This window comes from Chelon labrosus (genome assembly GCF_963514085.1).
Source record: "Chelon labrosus genome assembly, chromosome: 18".
NCBI lineage: Eukaryota > Metazoa > Chordata > Actinopteri > Mugiliformes > Mugilidae > Chelon > Chelon labrosus.
In genome coordinates, this window is record NC_140351.1 from 11,278,124 (window position 1) to 11,292,269 (window position 14,146).

The 14,146-nt window shown below is 48.5% G+C and overlaps 3 protein-coding genes across 5 annotated transcripts; 2 read left to right on the forward strand and 1 right to left on the reverse strand.

The window, feature by feature from the left end:
• Window positions 1–208: 208 nt before the first annotated feature.
• Window positions 209–5,018, reverse strand: LOC311503201 (neutral cholesterol ester hydrolase 1-like). The gene is made up of 5 exons (XM_084565782.1): window positions 4,745–5,018; window positions 3,472–3,694; window positions 3,207–3,276; window positions 2,790–2,961; window positions 209–2,248 (listed from the first exon to the last, which is right to left on the reverse strand). The coding sequence occupies exons 1-5, from the start codon at window positions 4,877–4,879 to the stop codon at window positions 1,628–1,630; spliced, it is 1,221 nt and encodes a 406-aa protein (XP_084421908.1). The 5' UTR covers window positions 4,880–5,018; the 3' UTR covers window positions 209–1,627.
• Window positions 5,019–5,660: 642 nt separating this feature from the next.
• Window positions 5,661–8,529, forward strand: LOC311503595 (uncharacterized protein). Of its 3 annotated transcripts, XM_084566409.1 has the most exons (6): window positions 5,667–5,802; window positions 5,884–5,930; window positions 5,996–6,138; window positions 6,213–7,900; window positions 7,979–8,345; window positions 8,455–8,529. In XM_084566409.1, exons 1-5 carry the CDS (start codon window positions 5,786–5,788, stop codon window positions 8,322–8,324), a joined length of 2,241 nt encoding a protein of 746 aa, XP_084422535.1. In that variant the 5' UTR covers window positions 5,667–5,785; the 3' UTR covers window positions 8,325–8,345; window positions 8,455–8,529. The 3 variants fall into 3 exon arrangements, 2 of the variants coding, with proteins under 2 accessions (XP_084422535.1, XP_084422534.1); XR_014699591.1 differs by having other exon boundaries at window positions 5,661–5,802; window positions 6,213–8,375; XM_084566408.1 differs by having other exon boundaries at window positions 6,213–8,345.
• A 2,658-nt stretch (window positions 8,530–11,187) lies between these two features.
• LOC311503757 (uncharacterized protein) lies at window positions 11,188–13,552 on the forward strand. The gene is made up of 6 exons (XM_084566631.1): window positions 11,188–11,311; window positions 11,393–11,439; window positions 11,505–11,647; window positions 11,722–12,081; window positions 12,649–13,368; window positions 13,478–13,552. Exons 1-5 carry the CDS (start codon window positions 11,295–11,297, stop codon window positions 13,345–13,347), a joined length of 1,266 nt encoding a protein of 421 aa, XP_084422757.1. The 5' UTR covers window positions 11,188–11,294; the 3' UTR covers window positions 13,348–13,368; window positions 13,478–13,552.
• Window positions 13,553–14,146: the final 594 nt, after the last annotated feature.

Here is a 14,146-nt window from a genome sequence, read left to right on the forward strand (position 1 = left end):
CTTGTCGCTGTAATCACAGTTCAAATTTGTCCAGAAATGTCAGACGGTGGAAACCAATATCTCGCTCCCTGCATCAGAGCTGGCTCAGCAGCCAATACAACAGCTCTTCTATTTGATTTGTTAGAGCTGCAGGAATAAATCTGGGCCTCGTTTACAACATAAAACTATCTCACATATGGAATTAAAATCACACAGGTACTTCGTCTTATTTACGAATCTTTATCTTTTTATTGCATGTGAAACATTCAAAGTGTGCTCACAGGTATCCGCACGTTAGGAGTAGGTTGTCGGGAATCATGTCCTCTTTAAGAAAAAAAAAAAAAAAGAAAGAAAATTACAACATTTCTTCTTGAATAATGTGAAGCGACGTAATGACCAGGCTCGCTGGGCCCAAAGCCAAAACCCAGTCTGGCTGAGAGGCTCGCTGTCGTCGGTTCATTACATTCGTTTTGAGCCAGCAGCGGTGGGGGGAGGGAAACGCGATAGTCCTGCTGGGATCTCTTCTCTGGTGGCGATACAGTGATTCTTGCATAAATTTCACAGCTACCATCATCACCATCATCATCATCATCATCATCATCAGTGCATCGGCCCTGCAGCACAGTGGTCATCTTGAGAGTGAAGTTACAGAGAGTGAGGGACACATTCAAACATACAATATTGCACAATCCAGTGAGTATACACAGCTGTGAACTCTGGCATACTTTCACCACAACACACACACACACACAGCAGTAACCTTGACTGGCTTGTTTCGTGTGCGCGAGGAGAAGATTTCAGTGCATCATAAAAGCTGAAGAGATTTCTGAGCAAACCTACACTTTATCAGATTAGATTACTAATAATTAGCGCTTTCTGACCCCGAGTTGTACATAATGTCGTATTTCCTGGAACAGGCATGTCATTTTTTCAAACAGCCTCTGGTGGCCAAACGTGAATATAAAGCGTTGTAAATTAAACAGTAACACAAACAACGAGGGGTCCTGATAAATGGAAAAACCAGAGGAGGCAGATGAGGACTTATTGCTCTTCACCACGGCCAAAAGTCAAAACACAAACCATTTGTTTTAAAGTGTGTGGGTTAGGTCTGTTTCACCCGTGAGAGTTAACCTGATCTGTGTCCAGAATCCCTCTCTCTATTTTCTTTATGATGCAGAATACTTATCTTTATAGATTCAGTATGCATTCGTATGTCCAGGTTCTGACTTTGTCCAGTAAATTTGCACAGCGTAGCAAAGAAAAAGTACAGCATAGTGGTATTTCTGTTGCTGTGATATAAAACTTGAGGGTTTCACTGCAAAGTCCGTATTAATTACGGAATTAAAATCGTAAAAGTTGCTGTTCCTGGATTTTCTTTCTCTTAAAAAACAAATAAATAAATAAAATAAAATGTTTTCTGCTCTTTGGTCACAGTCAGTTTGAGTAGGTTTTGGTTTCCGTAAAGATGCTTTGTGTTCTGTCTGATTCCTAATCTACAGCTCCAGTGATTTTAAATGATACATGTGAAACAGAAACTCCTTAACAAAGCAACATTTTCACAAAAACGTAATTTCTCTCTCTGCAGATTCAACAAAGAGCTCACAAGTATCAGATTTTTCTGCTTATCTTTGGTGCCACAAACATTTGTCTACAGATTCTGGTCCAGCCAGTGGATGTAGTTGTTCATGCTCCTCTGTCCGACTCTTGACATCATTGGCAGGAACGCGAATACCATGCAGCCATGGAAACCGTCCTCGTAGTGGTCGCTGGTCACTGTGACACCAGCGTCCTGCAGGCGCCTGGCATACATCAGCCCGTCGTCCCTCAGCACGTCGAACTCACAAGTCATCACATACGCTTTAGGCGTCCTACCCAGAGCCTCCTGCTCTGCCAGCAGCGGTGCCGCCCTCACGTCCATCAGCCCTGGCACCTTGTCCAACACGCCAGGCGATCCCGTTTGTTTAACAACCGGCTGGAAGTGCTTCCTGCGTTCGGCCGGCAGCCAAGCCGTCCAGTCCAGGTTGGAGCGCGTCTTATCGCCGATGGCCGACTGGTCCAGAGAGCTGTGGTTGTTAGCGAGCAGCAGGGGCTCCAGGGAGGGGTCGGCGCCCAGGTACTGCAGCCAGAAACGGGCCATGATAGGCCGGTAGAGAATGGGCACGGCCTGGTTCTGCTGGTAGGACGGGGTGTAGAAGTCGAGCGCCTGCAGCACGGGGTAGATCAACGCCTGCGCCTTGAACTTCACTTTCACAGAGTCGTCTGAGGCGAGCTGTGGACACAAACACTTTTAACAGTTTTAAAGTGAACCTGCAACAGCATCTTTAGGCTGATTCTGATCATGTTCTGTTTTTTGTTGGTTGGCAACGTGGTGACACGTGTGAAATTCTTCAAATATCCTCTTTAAACTTCCTTGTTTTCATTCAGTGTTTGACTCAGAACTGAAACTCAAACTGCTGCCATCAGTTTGTGACTGAATTAACAGCCGATGTCAGACAGATTGGTGCTTCTTCCTAAGAGCAGGGCGCGGCTGATTAAACCAGGCTGAAGTGCTACAAACAGAATTCTAATACCAGCTTATGCACTAGCCTTATTAAGCTCTTAATTAGGCTGTGTAGCTCAAGAGACTATCGGGATCTGCTGTGCATGCTGCAGCCTGAAGAGCAGTTTGATTTCCCTAAAAGAGCAGATACAGAAAGCAGATGTGGCTAATTCACCCCCAGGCAGGAGACACTGAATGAAAACACCTCTCTTCATGCATTTAGATGACGAATTAACTCTACAGACTGTGGTTGCGTTTGTTTTTTTCGTACCCTCTGCGCCACGGCAGCGGCCAGGTTGCCCCCAGCGCTGTCTCCGGACACGCACACTCTCTCTGGATCGATGCTGTAGCGCTCTAAAACCTGGGCGGACAGGAAGGCCCGCGACGCCGCCAACGCATCGTGGTATTGATCTGGGAACACCGCCCCCGGAGCCAGACGGTAACTGTGGCAACGGGAAATAACGCCAGTTAGTGACAAAGTGACACGAGAGCACTAAGATAAAAAAACAAGGCACACAGGTTTGGGTTCACATAAATAACAAGTTAGAGGTACATTTATAATCACTCCTCTCCTAAATTTGTGTTTCTTGAAAAAAATAGTCTTATCACACTGAGTCCGTTTGAGTTGTAAATTCTAAACTTTTTATTATAAAAATTAAATAAATTTAATTTGCCCTCTCAAACTTACTCCACAGACATGATGACAGCGTCCAGATCCTCCGCCATTTTCCTACACAGGAGGTCATAGGAGCGCATCCCTGTGAAGCAAATAAACAGTAACAGATATGTCAGTCTCAGCGTTAATTAATTTTATACAAAGTTATGAATGCATCTTAAATATTTTAATTTGTGTAAACACAATAAAATGATTTTTAAAGCCTTAAAGCTATTTAAACTTGACTGAAGCCAAATAAAAGACACTCGACACTCAGACACTCGAAGGCGTCACTCACGTCCACTGGCGAGAGCCCACCCTCCACCGTGGAAATAAATGACTCCTCTCTTCAGCTTCTTCCCCCCCTTCGGCTGAAACACTCGGGTGGGCACGCCTCCCAGCGTGGAGTCCGTCACGTGGATGGCGGGGCAGGAGCGGGCCTCAATCACCTCCACCCAGGATACCACCCGGTTCAGCAGGTGGACGCGATGGCACATGCCCAGGGCATGAGCCACGTCACTCTGGAAAGATGAATGAAACTGTTAGAAGGACTCATTTAAGTTGTGTTGTTTAAGTTGTGGAAAAACAAACAGCAGCAGGGCGTGGAAACCTGTCTTATGCACTGAGGGCAGATGAAAACTCGTCGCACTGCATTTACGCATATGATTATAAGATTTGTGTGTGAACTGCTGTTGTGAGCAACTTAAGTTGAAACTAACATGACAGTTAGAGACAGCTTCATCACATGTTCCTGTATCAGAGAAGTACAGGTTAAAGAACGTTCAGCTGCAGGGTTAAAGGTCCTCCTCATGTCATATAGTCACCTGTGATAAACCATAAGGATTTTACACCTGTTGTATATGGAGGTCGTGATTTTAAAACTTTACTCCATATATTTGCGTAATTATTTTATATTCCAATCATTTCTAGTACAGCATGGTATACTATAAAACCTGATACCAATATATACTGTATATAAATATATTATTCTCTCAATATATACTACTCTATAGTGTTGAATACTACATTCAATGCTGTATTATTAGATAGAATACTGCACTGCAGCGTACATGTACAATATAGTATAGTATAGTATGTATATACTATACTATACTATACTATACTATACTATATTGTACTGTACAGTATAGTATGCTATACTATACTTGTTCAAGTAGTACATGAGTAGTAGTACATGTACTATATTATACTACACTAAACTGTAGTATAATAGTTTATTTACAGAACCACAATATAATAAACTTTATTAAATGAGCAGTGCCCTAAAGTACTGTATTGTATAGTGCAGTACAATATAGTATAGTGATGATGTGTCAGTAAGTTGTAGTACACAAAATAATCTATCTGCTATTTTAATAATTACTTGAGTTCTGTCCATAACCCTGCCATCATCATTTATATTCATTTATTCATCGTGACATGATGCTGTGCTCATATTATCTGTCGTTTAAATTGTCTCAAGTATCTGTTGCACATGTTTTTTCAGCCTGACAGCTCTCATCAACCTGTCCTCCTCTGCTCTCCTGTCGGTGCATCTCTTCGTCTCTCACCGCCTGCATGAAGCTCCTGAAAAGCGCATCCAGTAGCATCAGCTTCCACGGTTCGCACACCCCGCTCGGCAGCGGCAGGTAGACGTAGTAAGCGGCCGCCGACAGCAGCACGGCTCCGGCCAAACGGAGCCTCATCGCGGCAGAGTTGTACCTGCCTGGGAGGATACCGTTCACACGAGTACACACTCCCCCGGTGCAAAGCGGTCGGTGGGTCTGCCAGAGATCGACGAAACACGGAGGAATGACCCCAATTTCAAAATAAAAGCCTGTAGGGAAGTTTGTATACATCTTTTGACAACGCTGGAACGGGCTGTATCTTATTTTGAAACTTGATTTTAGGAAGTAGATTAAGGATTTCGTAACGTCGTTGCTCAAGGGAAATGTAGTCCATGTGGACAATAACACAAACGTCAATATAATCACAATCAATATACTACTACAAGCAATACTGATAACGAGACACAACATTTAAGCAACGTTTTTATTTTTATTTACGGAAAATATAATTTTCTGTACAGAAAATATACAATATGTATTGTATATAAAATATTAAATTAGAAAATATAGAAATATTACATTAAATCCAATTATTATTATTAGCTATTATTTTTTTTTAAGAAAATAAAAATCAGTCATTCCCCAGTTGTCTGTTTGATTAATTTGTGTCAACTTAAAATATCTAGAAAATACCAGGGAATTAATTTGAGAATTAAACAAGTTACACAACAGAAAACAATAATGATGACAAGGATGTTTACTGAACAAGTGATCCCCCTGATCATGTTCTGCTAAGTGGCCTTCATTACTACTTTTAGTAGCCAAGCTGCTGTACTGGCATTCTTGATTGCATCAGTTGAACCTTGTAGTTCTTTTTGTGAAAGACTCAGATCAGTCTTTCCAAGGCTGTAGAGGTCTTCTGTTGGATAATTATCCACCTGTCTCTTCAATCAGTCACAGCTGTGTCTACTTCAGTGAGAAGGATGAAAAGAGCTTCAGAGGGACTGTTTGCTAGTGAGTTTGGTGCTTTCTGTGGCAGAAGCCATGGGGTTTCTCTTGAGGTAAGTTTTTATTTTTTTTGTTTAGTTCAATAGTTTTAAATAAAATATTAAATCAGACAGTAACACTCATGTCATGTTTAGATGGTTGCTGTTTTCCTTGCTAGCTGTTGGAGAGCCTTTAGCTGATGGTAAGTTTTCTCAGATTAATCAACTTTTCTGGTTGTATGTATTGACTAACTTATTTGCACTGAAGCATACGGTATTGGATCAGCTGAGAAACCTGAGGATGAAGATGTGCTTCGTTACCAACCAGAGTCAAGCAGCTATGGTAGAAATTCATTTTCACGGAGCACTTGGCCACACTATCCTGATAATTCGAACTTAAATGTGAATGAGGCAAGTAGACTGAATGCACCACTGTCAATTGGAAGCTAAACTGATTTTCAACAAGTTGTGCTCAAACCCCACAGGAGGAGCAGCAGCCTCAGCAGTCCAGCTACGTGCCCCGTCCTCTGCAGCCCCAGCAGCCCCAGCAGCAGCAGCAGCCCGGCTACGTGTCCCCGCCGAAGCAGCCCCAGCAGCAGCAGCCCGGCTACGTGTCCCCTCCGCTGCAGCCCAAGCAGCAGCCCGGCTACGTGTCCCCTCCGCTGCAGCCCAAGCAGCAGCCCGGCTACGTGTCCCCTCCGCTGCAGCCCCAGCAGCAGCAGCCCCAGCAGCAGCTCGGCTACGTGTCCCCTCCGCTGCAGCCCCAGCAGCAGCTCGGCTACGTGTCCCCTCCGCTGCAGCCCAAGCAGCAGCCCCAGCAGCAGCCCGGCTACGTGTCCCCTCCGCTGCAGCCCAAGCAGCAGCCCGGCTACGTGTCCCCTCCGCTGCAGCCCAAGCAGCAGCCCGGCTACGTGTCCCCTCCGCTGCAGCCCAAGCAGCAGCCCGGCTACGTGTCCCCTCCGCTGCAGCCCAAGCAGCAGCCCCAGCAGCAGCTCGGCTACGTGTCCCCTCCGCTGCAGCCCAAGCAGCAGCCCCAGCAGCAGCTCGGCTACGTGTCCCCTCCGCTGCAGCCCCAGCAGCAGCTCGGCTACGTTTCCCCTCCGCTGCAGCCCAAGCAGCAGCCCCAGCAGCAGCTCGGCTACGTGTCCCCTCCGCTGCAGCCCCAGCAGCAGCTCGGCTACGTGTCCCCTCCGCTGCAGCCCCAGCAGCAGCTCGGCTACGTGTCCCCTCCGCTGCAGCCCAAGCAGCAGCTCGGCTACGTGTCCCCTCCGCTGCAGCCCAAGCAGCAGCCCGGCTACGTGTCCCCTCCGCTGCAGCCCAAGCAGCAGCTCGGCTACGTGTCCCCTCCGCTGCAGCCCAAGCAGCAGCCCCAGCAGCAGCCCGGCTACGTGTCCCCTCCGCTGCAGCCCAAGCAGCAGCCCGGCTACGTGTCCCCTCCGCTGCAGCCCAAGCAGCAGCCCGGCTACGTGTCCCCTCCGCTGCAGCCCAAGCAGCAGCCCGGCTACGTGTCCCCTCCGCTGCAGCCCAAGCAGCAGCCCCAGCAGCAGCTCGGCTACGTGTCCCCTCCGCTGCAGCCCCAGCAGCAGCTCGGCTACGTGTCCCCTCCGCTGCAGCCCCAGCAGCAGCTCGGCTACGTGTCCCCTCCGCTGCAGCCCCAGCAGCAGCTCGGCTACGTGTCCCCTCCGCTGCAGCCCCAGCAGCAGCAGCCCCAGCAGCAGCTCGGCTACGTGTCCCCTCCGCTGCAGCCCCAGCAGCAGCAGCCCCAGCAGCAGCTCGGCTACGTGTCCCCTCCGCTGCAGCCCCAGCAGCAGCTCGGCTACGTGTCCCCTCCGAAGCAGCCCCAGCAGCAGCTCGGCTACGTGTCCCCTCCGCTGCTGCAGCAGCAGCAGCCCGGCTACGTGTCCCCTCCGCTGCTGCAGCAGCAGCAGCCCGGCTACGTGTCCCCTCCGAAGCAGCCCCAGCAGCAGCAGCTCGGCTACGTGTCCCCTCCGAAGCAGCCCCAGCCCCAGCAGCCCCAGCAGCTCGGCTACGTGTCCCCTCCGAAGCAGCCCCAGCAGCTCGGCTACGTGTCCCCTCCGAAGCAGCCCCAGCAGCTCGGCTACGTGTCCCCTCCGAAGCAGCCCCAGCAGCTCGGCTACGTGTCCCCTCCGAAGCAGCCCCAGCAGCAGCAGCCCGGCTACGTGTCCCCTCCGCTGCAGCCCCAGCAGCAGCTCGGCTACGTGTCCCCTCCGCTGCAGCCCCAGCAGCAGCTCGGCTACGTGTCCCCTCCGCTGCAGCCCCAGCAGCAGCTCGGCTACGTGTCCCCACCGAAGCAGCCTCAGCAGCCCAGCTATGTTCCCCTGAGGCAGCCCAGCTATGTGCCCCATCCTCAGCAGCCTGGACAGCCTCGCTACGTGCCCCCAAGGTGGCCCCTGCAGCCCAGGTATCGACCCAAGTTCGCCAGGAGGCCCCAGCAGCCTGGCTTTGTGCCCAAGCGGCTACACATGCCCAGCTATGCAGCCAAACGGTTTAAGCAACACAGATTTAGGCCCCAGGCTGTTGCCAAGCAGCCAAATTATTTGCCCAAGATGCCACGCTACCACCCCAAGAGGGTGTAGAACAGTCCAAGCCTCATATAGGTAAGCTGTTATGATTGGCACATTGACATGGTGAGTTTTCAGTGTTTCTAACATCAATTGACAGTGCTGTGCTATGCAGATACTATGTAATCCATGTTTTCTCTTTCAGGCACTGCGGTGTTTACGACTGGCTGCTTTCAGCTAAACCTTTGTATTGACGGAAATAAATATTTTATGCCATCAACACTTGACTGTTCTTTTTAGAAACAATTTGGTGTTCAGTTTGTCCTAAAACCACTGATCTGTGTATCTCGGTTTACAGTATCATCAAAGTTTATCCACTGTGAGGCAGTTGGTTTAAACTTTCACTTATCTGAAAGGGCCTGTTGATTGGTGTAATGCAAAGTTATTCATTACTGCTAGCTTACCATGAAGAACTAGAAGTAGACTGCATTACAAGAAAGATTTGTTATAATGCAATCAACTCTGCTTAAAAAAAAAAAAAAAAAAAAAAGGCTACTACCTACCCTTCCGCCCATGAGGTTTACCGGGGGTTTGAGTAGTGCATGCAGGGAGTGACTGGATATCAAAATGGCTTCTGTGGATGCAAAATTATAGCATGTCTCAAAGGAGGTTTTGCAACCAAAATGCAGCTCCAGATAATTGAGATTTTGTGTGTGCACTTGCAAATGACAGGTAATTTTGGCTGTTTTTTATTAAGGAAACTCTGTGGGTGTGAAACTCCAAAGGGGTCTTTTATTGACCCAATACTCCTGCAATTAAAAGATGGGGAAGTGAGGAGGAAACACGGAGGAATGACCCCAATTTCAAAATAAAAGCCTGTAGGGAAGTTTGTATACATCTTTTGACGACGCTGGAACGGGCTGTATCTTATTTTGAAACTTGATTTTAGGAAGTAGATTAAGGATTTCGTAATGTCGTTGCTCAAGGGAAATGTAGTCCATGTGGACAATAACACAAACGTCAATATACTACTACAAGCAATACTGATAATGAGACACAACATTTAAGCAACGTTTTTATTTTTATTTACGGAAAATATAATTTTCTTTACAGAAAATATACAATATGTATTGTATATAAAATATTAAATTAGAAAATATAGAAATATTACGTTAAATCCAATTATTATTATTAGCTATTTTTTTTTTAAGAAAATAAAAATCAGTCATTCCCCAGGGGGGTATTCCAGAAAGCAGGTTTACTGGCTTAACTGGATATGTAAACCCAGAGTTAGCGGTAAACCTGGGATTTCGGTTCCAGAACGCTCAAAAATGATCAGGCTATGTATAGTAACATAGGCTCTGAACTTAACCTGGTAGGGGTAGGTTTTGTTCAGGTTATGTTCGGGTATTTAAGTGCACGTTCAGCCAGACCGCTGTTTCCACACTTGTCACACAATTGACATTGAAGCACAAATCATTGGGGCTATTCACCGTGAGAGGGTGATGAGACCACGACTTAATATCCTTTCTTTTCCTGATGAGTTTTTGCCAGAGCACTACTGTTTTTCTGCGGAATCTTTAATATATTTAAACAACATTCTCCATCCCCACATTTCGAACGTTACGCATCGTGGATTCGCTCATCGTAATTGTTGCGCGTGCGGGCTCCACCACTCCACCTCCACCTACAACTGAGAAGTTCATAAATTGGTCATTTTCGAACTTGCAAGGCTACACAAATTAGACATAAGTGATTTGGGCGTAGGCCTATTAGGGAAAATACATTGCACTTGTTAATTTTGCTCCTCCTGGGAGGTTGAGGGCTCCGATGACGTGCCCTCAGGAATCCCCTCCATCATCGGACGCCCTCGATTGATACTGATCGCCAACTCCTCCACAGGGGTGAGGGGGGACACCGCTGGCCCAGAACCGGTCTTCCTCTCCTCTGCTTTCTTCCTATTGGCTTTGAAATGAATGTAACTTGTTGCAATATGGCAATTCAAGAATATAATACTGGATAAGTGATGTCTAAGATGATGTACCCAGATATATCTTACCAACTTGGACAATGTTTTTATATTTTGTTTTGACCTGCGGCCACGTTCTCTTGAGGGCAGTCGGGTTACATCTAATTAAAAATAATACAATATATGACAAGGTAGTCTATAGTATAAGAAAGTCTCATACAAAGCAGTTAATATGTAGCCTAATATCTACTGAATTATTGTGCTTCTGACACATTAATGTGCTATAGCCTACTAAACTTACGCATTTACGCGGTCGGCAATTCTCTGCCAAGCAAGGTCTCGTTCCTTGGCAGACGCGCAAGTATTGCTTTTTTTCGTGATTATCGCTCTTTCCTCCTCGTACGCCTCGAGCAGAACTTGCTGCTCCGCTTCAGAAAAATAGGCTGCTCTGCGCTTTGCCATTTTTACTCATGGTTTCGACTCTCAATAGATGATGCCTTTATAACTTCGCCTTGATCGCGCACAACTCTAGGTTAAACAATCCGGGGTTGATTGAACTGATTGCTAACCGGTGTTTTGGAACCGACAGCTCGGGTTTAGTCGCCTCAGGTTCAGACAACCCAGAGGTTAAGTTTTATCTCAGTGTTTGTTAAACCTGCTTTCTGGAATACCCCCCTGTTGTCTGTTTGATTAATTTGTGTAAACTTAAAATATCTAGAAAATACCAGGGAATTAATTTGAGAATTAAACAATTTACACAACAGAAAACAATAATGATGACAAGGATGTTTACTGAACAAGTGATCCCCCTGATCATGTTCTGCTAAGTGGCCTTCATTACTACTTTTAGTAGCCAAGCTGCTGTACTGGCATTCTTGATTGCATCAGTTGAACCTTGTAGTTCTTTTTGTGAAAGACTCAGATCAGTCTTTCCAAGGCTGTAGAGGTCTTCTGTTGGATAATTAACCACCTGTCTCTTCAATCAGTCACAGCTGTGTCTACTTCAGTGAGAAGGATGAAAAGAGCTTCAGAGGGACTGTTTGCTAGTGAGTTTGGTGCTTTCTGTGGCAGAAGCCATGGGGTTTCTCTTGAGGTAAGTTTTTATTTTTTTTGTTTAGTTCAATAGTTTTAAATAAAATATTAAATCAGACAGTAACACTCATGTCATGTTTAGATGGTTGCTGTTTTCCTTGCTAGCTGTTGGAGAGCCTTTAGCTGATGGTAAGTTTTCTCAGATTAATCAACTTTTCTGGTTGTATGTATTGACTAACTTATTTGCACTGAAGCATACGGTATTGGATCAGCTGAGAAACCTGAGGATGAAGATGTGCTTCGTTACCAACCAGAGTCAAGCAGCTATGGTAGAAATTCATTTTCATGGAGCACTTGGCCACGCTATCCTGATAATTCAAACTTAAATGTGAATGAGGCAAGTAGACTGAATGCACCACTGTCAATTGGAAGCTAAACTGATTTTCAACAAGTTGTGCTCAAACCCCACAGGAGCAGCAACCTCAGCAGTCCAGCTACGTGCCCCGTCCTCTGCAGGCTCTGCAACCCCAGCAGCCCGGCTACGTGTCCCCTCCGCTGCAGCCCCAGCAGCAGCCCGGCTACGTGTCCCCTCCGCTGCAGCCCCAGCAGCAGCCCGGCTACGTGTCCCCTCCGCTGCAGCCCCAGCAGCAGCCCGGCTACGTGTCCCCTCCGCTGCAGCCCCAGCAGCCCCAGCAGCAGCTAGGCTACGTGTCCCCTCCGCTGCAGCCCCAGCAGCCCCAGCAGCAGCTCGGCTACGTGTCCCCTCCGCTGCAGCCCCAGCAGCCCCAGCAGCAGCTCGGCTACGTGTCCCCACCGAAGCAGCTCGGCTACGTGTCCCCTCCGAAGCAGCCCCAGCAGCCCCAGCAGCAGCTCGGCTACGTGTCCCCTCCGCTGCAGCCCCAGCAGCCCCAGCAGCAGCTCGGCTACGTGTCCCCACCGAAGCAGCTCGGCTACGTGTCCCCTCCGAAGCAGCCCCAGCAGCCCCAGCAGCAGCTCGGCTACGTGTCCCCTCCGAAGCAGCCCCAGCAGCCCCAGCAGCAGCTAGGCTACGTGTCCCCTCCGAAGCAGCCCCAGCAGCAGCTAGGCTACGTGTCCCCTCCGAAGCAGCCCCAGCAGCAGCTTGGCTACGTGTCCCCTCCGAAGCAGCCCCAGCAGCAGCTTGGCTACGTGTCCCCTCCGAAGCAGCCCCAGCAGCAGCTTGGCTACATGTCCCCTCCGAAGAAGCCCCAGCAGCAGCTCGGCTACGTGTCCCCTCCGCTGCAGCCCCAGCAGCCCCAGCAGCAGCTCGGCTACGTGTCCCCTCCGCTGCAGCCCCAGCAGCCCCAGCAGCAGCTCGGCTACGTGTCCCCTCCGCTGCAGCCCCAGCAGCAGCTCGGCTACGTGTCCCCTCCGCTGCAGCCCCAGCAGCAGCTCGGCTACGTGTCCCCACCGAAGCAGCCCCAGCAGCCCCAGCAGCAGCTCGGCTACGTGTCCCCTCCGAAGCAGCCCCAGCAGCCCCAGCAGCAGCTCGGCTACGTGTCCCCTCCGAAGCAGCCCCAGCAGCAGCTCGGCTACGTGTCCCCTCCGAAGCAGCCCCAGCAGCAGCTCGGCTACGTGTCCCCTCCGAAGCAGCCCCAGCAGCAGCTCGGCTACGTGTCCCCTCGTAAGCAGCCCCAGCAGCCCCAGCAGCAGCTCGGCTACGTGTCCCCTCCGAAGCAGCCCCAGCAGCAGCTCGGCTACGTGTCCCCTCCGAAGCAGCCCCAGCAGCAGCTCGGCTACGTGTCCCCTCCGCTGCAGCCCCAGCAGCAGCTCGGCTACGTGTCCCCACCGAAGCAGCCTCAGCAGCCCAGCTATGTTCCCCTGAGGCAGCCCAGCTATGTGCCCCATCCTCAGCAGCCTGGACAGCCTCGCTACGTGCCCCCAAGGTGGCCCCTGCAGCCCAGGTATCGACCCAAGTTCGCCAGGAGGCCCCAGCAGCCTGGCTTTGTGCCCAAGCGGCTACACATGCCCAGCTATGCAGCCAAACGGTTTAAGCAACACAGATTTAGGCCCCAGGCTGTTGCCAAGCAGCCAAATTATTTGCCCAAGATGCCACGCTACCACCCCAAGAGGGTGTAGAACAGTCCAAGCCTCATATAGGTAAGCTGTTATGATTGGCACATTGACATGGTGAGTTTTCAGTGTTTCTAACATCAATTGACAGTGCTGTGCTATGCAGATACTATGTAATCCATGTTTTCTCTTTCAGGCACTGCGGTGTTTACGACTGGCTGCTTTCAGCTAAACCTTTGTATTGACGGAAATAAATATTTTATGCCATCAACACTTGACTGTTCTTTTTAGAAACAATTTGGTGTTCAGTTTGTCCTAAAACCACTGATCTGTGTATCTCGGTTTACAGTGTCATGAAAGTTTATCCACTGTGAGGCAGTTGGTTTAAACTTTCACTTATCTGAAAGGGCCTGTTGATTGGTGTAATGCAAAGTTATTCACTACTGCTAGCTTACCATGAAGAACTAGAAGTAGACTGCATTACAAGAAAGATTTGTTATAATGCAATCAACTGTGCTTAAAAAAAAAAAAAAAAAAAAAAGCTACTACCTACCCTTCCGCCCATGAGGTTTACCGGGGGTTTGAGTAGTACATGCAGGGAGTGACTGGATATCAAAATGGCTTCTGTGGATGCAAAATTACAGCATGTCTCAAAGGATGTTTTGCAACCAAAATGCAGCTCCAGATAATTGAGATTTTGTGTGTGCACTTGCAAATGACAGGTAATTTTGGCTGTTTTTTTATTAAGGAACCTCTGTGGGTGTGAAACTCCAAAGGGGTCTTTTATTGACCCAATACTTCTGCAATTAAAAGATGAGGAAGTGAGGGTGGGGTGTAATGTCTTCAAGAAGACTCATCCAACTTG

What these genes read in the sequence shown, in the direction of transcription:
- LOC311503201 (XM_084565782.1), bottom strand. Translation starts at nt 4,879, where the DNA reads ATGAGGCTCCGTTTGGCCGGAGCCGTGCTGCTGTCGGCGGCCGCTTAC. An exon ending in GTGGGCTCTCGCCAGTGGAC is followed by an intron (nt 3,277 to 3,471) that starts GTGAGTGACGCC and finishes TTTGCTTCACAG; the next exon opens with GGATGCGCTCCTATGACCTC. An exon ending in CCGCTGCCGTGGCGCAGAGG is followed by an intron (nt 2,249 to 2,789) that starts GTACGAAAAAAA and finishes TTGTGTCCACAG; the next exon opens with CTCGCCTCAGACGACTCTGT.
- LOC311503595 (XM_084566408.1), top strand. An exon ending in TGGAGAGCCTTTAGCTGATG is followed by an intron (nt 5,931 to 5,995) that starts GTAAGTTTTCTC and finishes TTTGCACTGAAG; the next exon opens with CATACGGTATTGGATCAGCT. An exon ending in CGAACTTAAATGTGAATGAG is followed by an intron (nt 6,139 to 6,212) that starts GCAAGTAGACTG and finishes CAAACCCCACAG; the next exon opens with GAGGAGCAGCAGCCTCAGCA.
- LOC311503757 (XM_084566631.1), top strand. An exon ending in TGGAGAGCCTTTAGCTGATG is followed by an intron (nt 11,440 to 11,504) that starts GTAAGTTTTCTC and finishes TTTGCACTGAAG; the next exon opens with CATACGGTATTGGATCAGCT. An exon ending in CACCGAAGCAGCTCGGCTAC is followed by an intron (nt 12,082 to 12,648) that starts GTGTCCCCTCCG and finishes CCTCCGCTGCAG; the next exon opens with CCCCAGCAGCAGCTCGGCTA.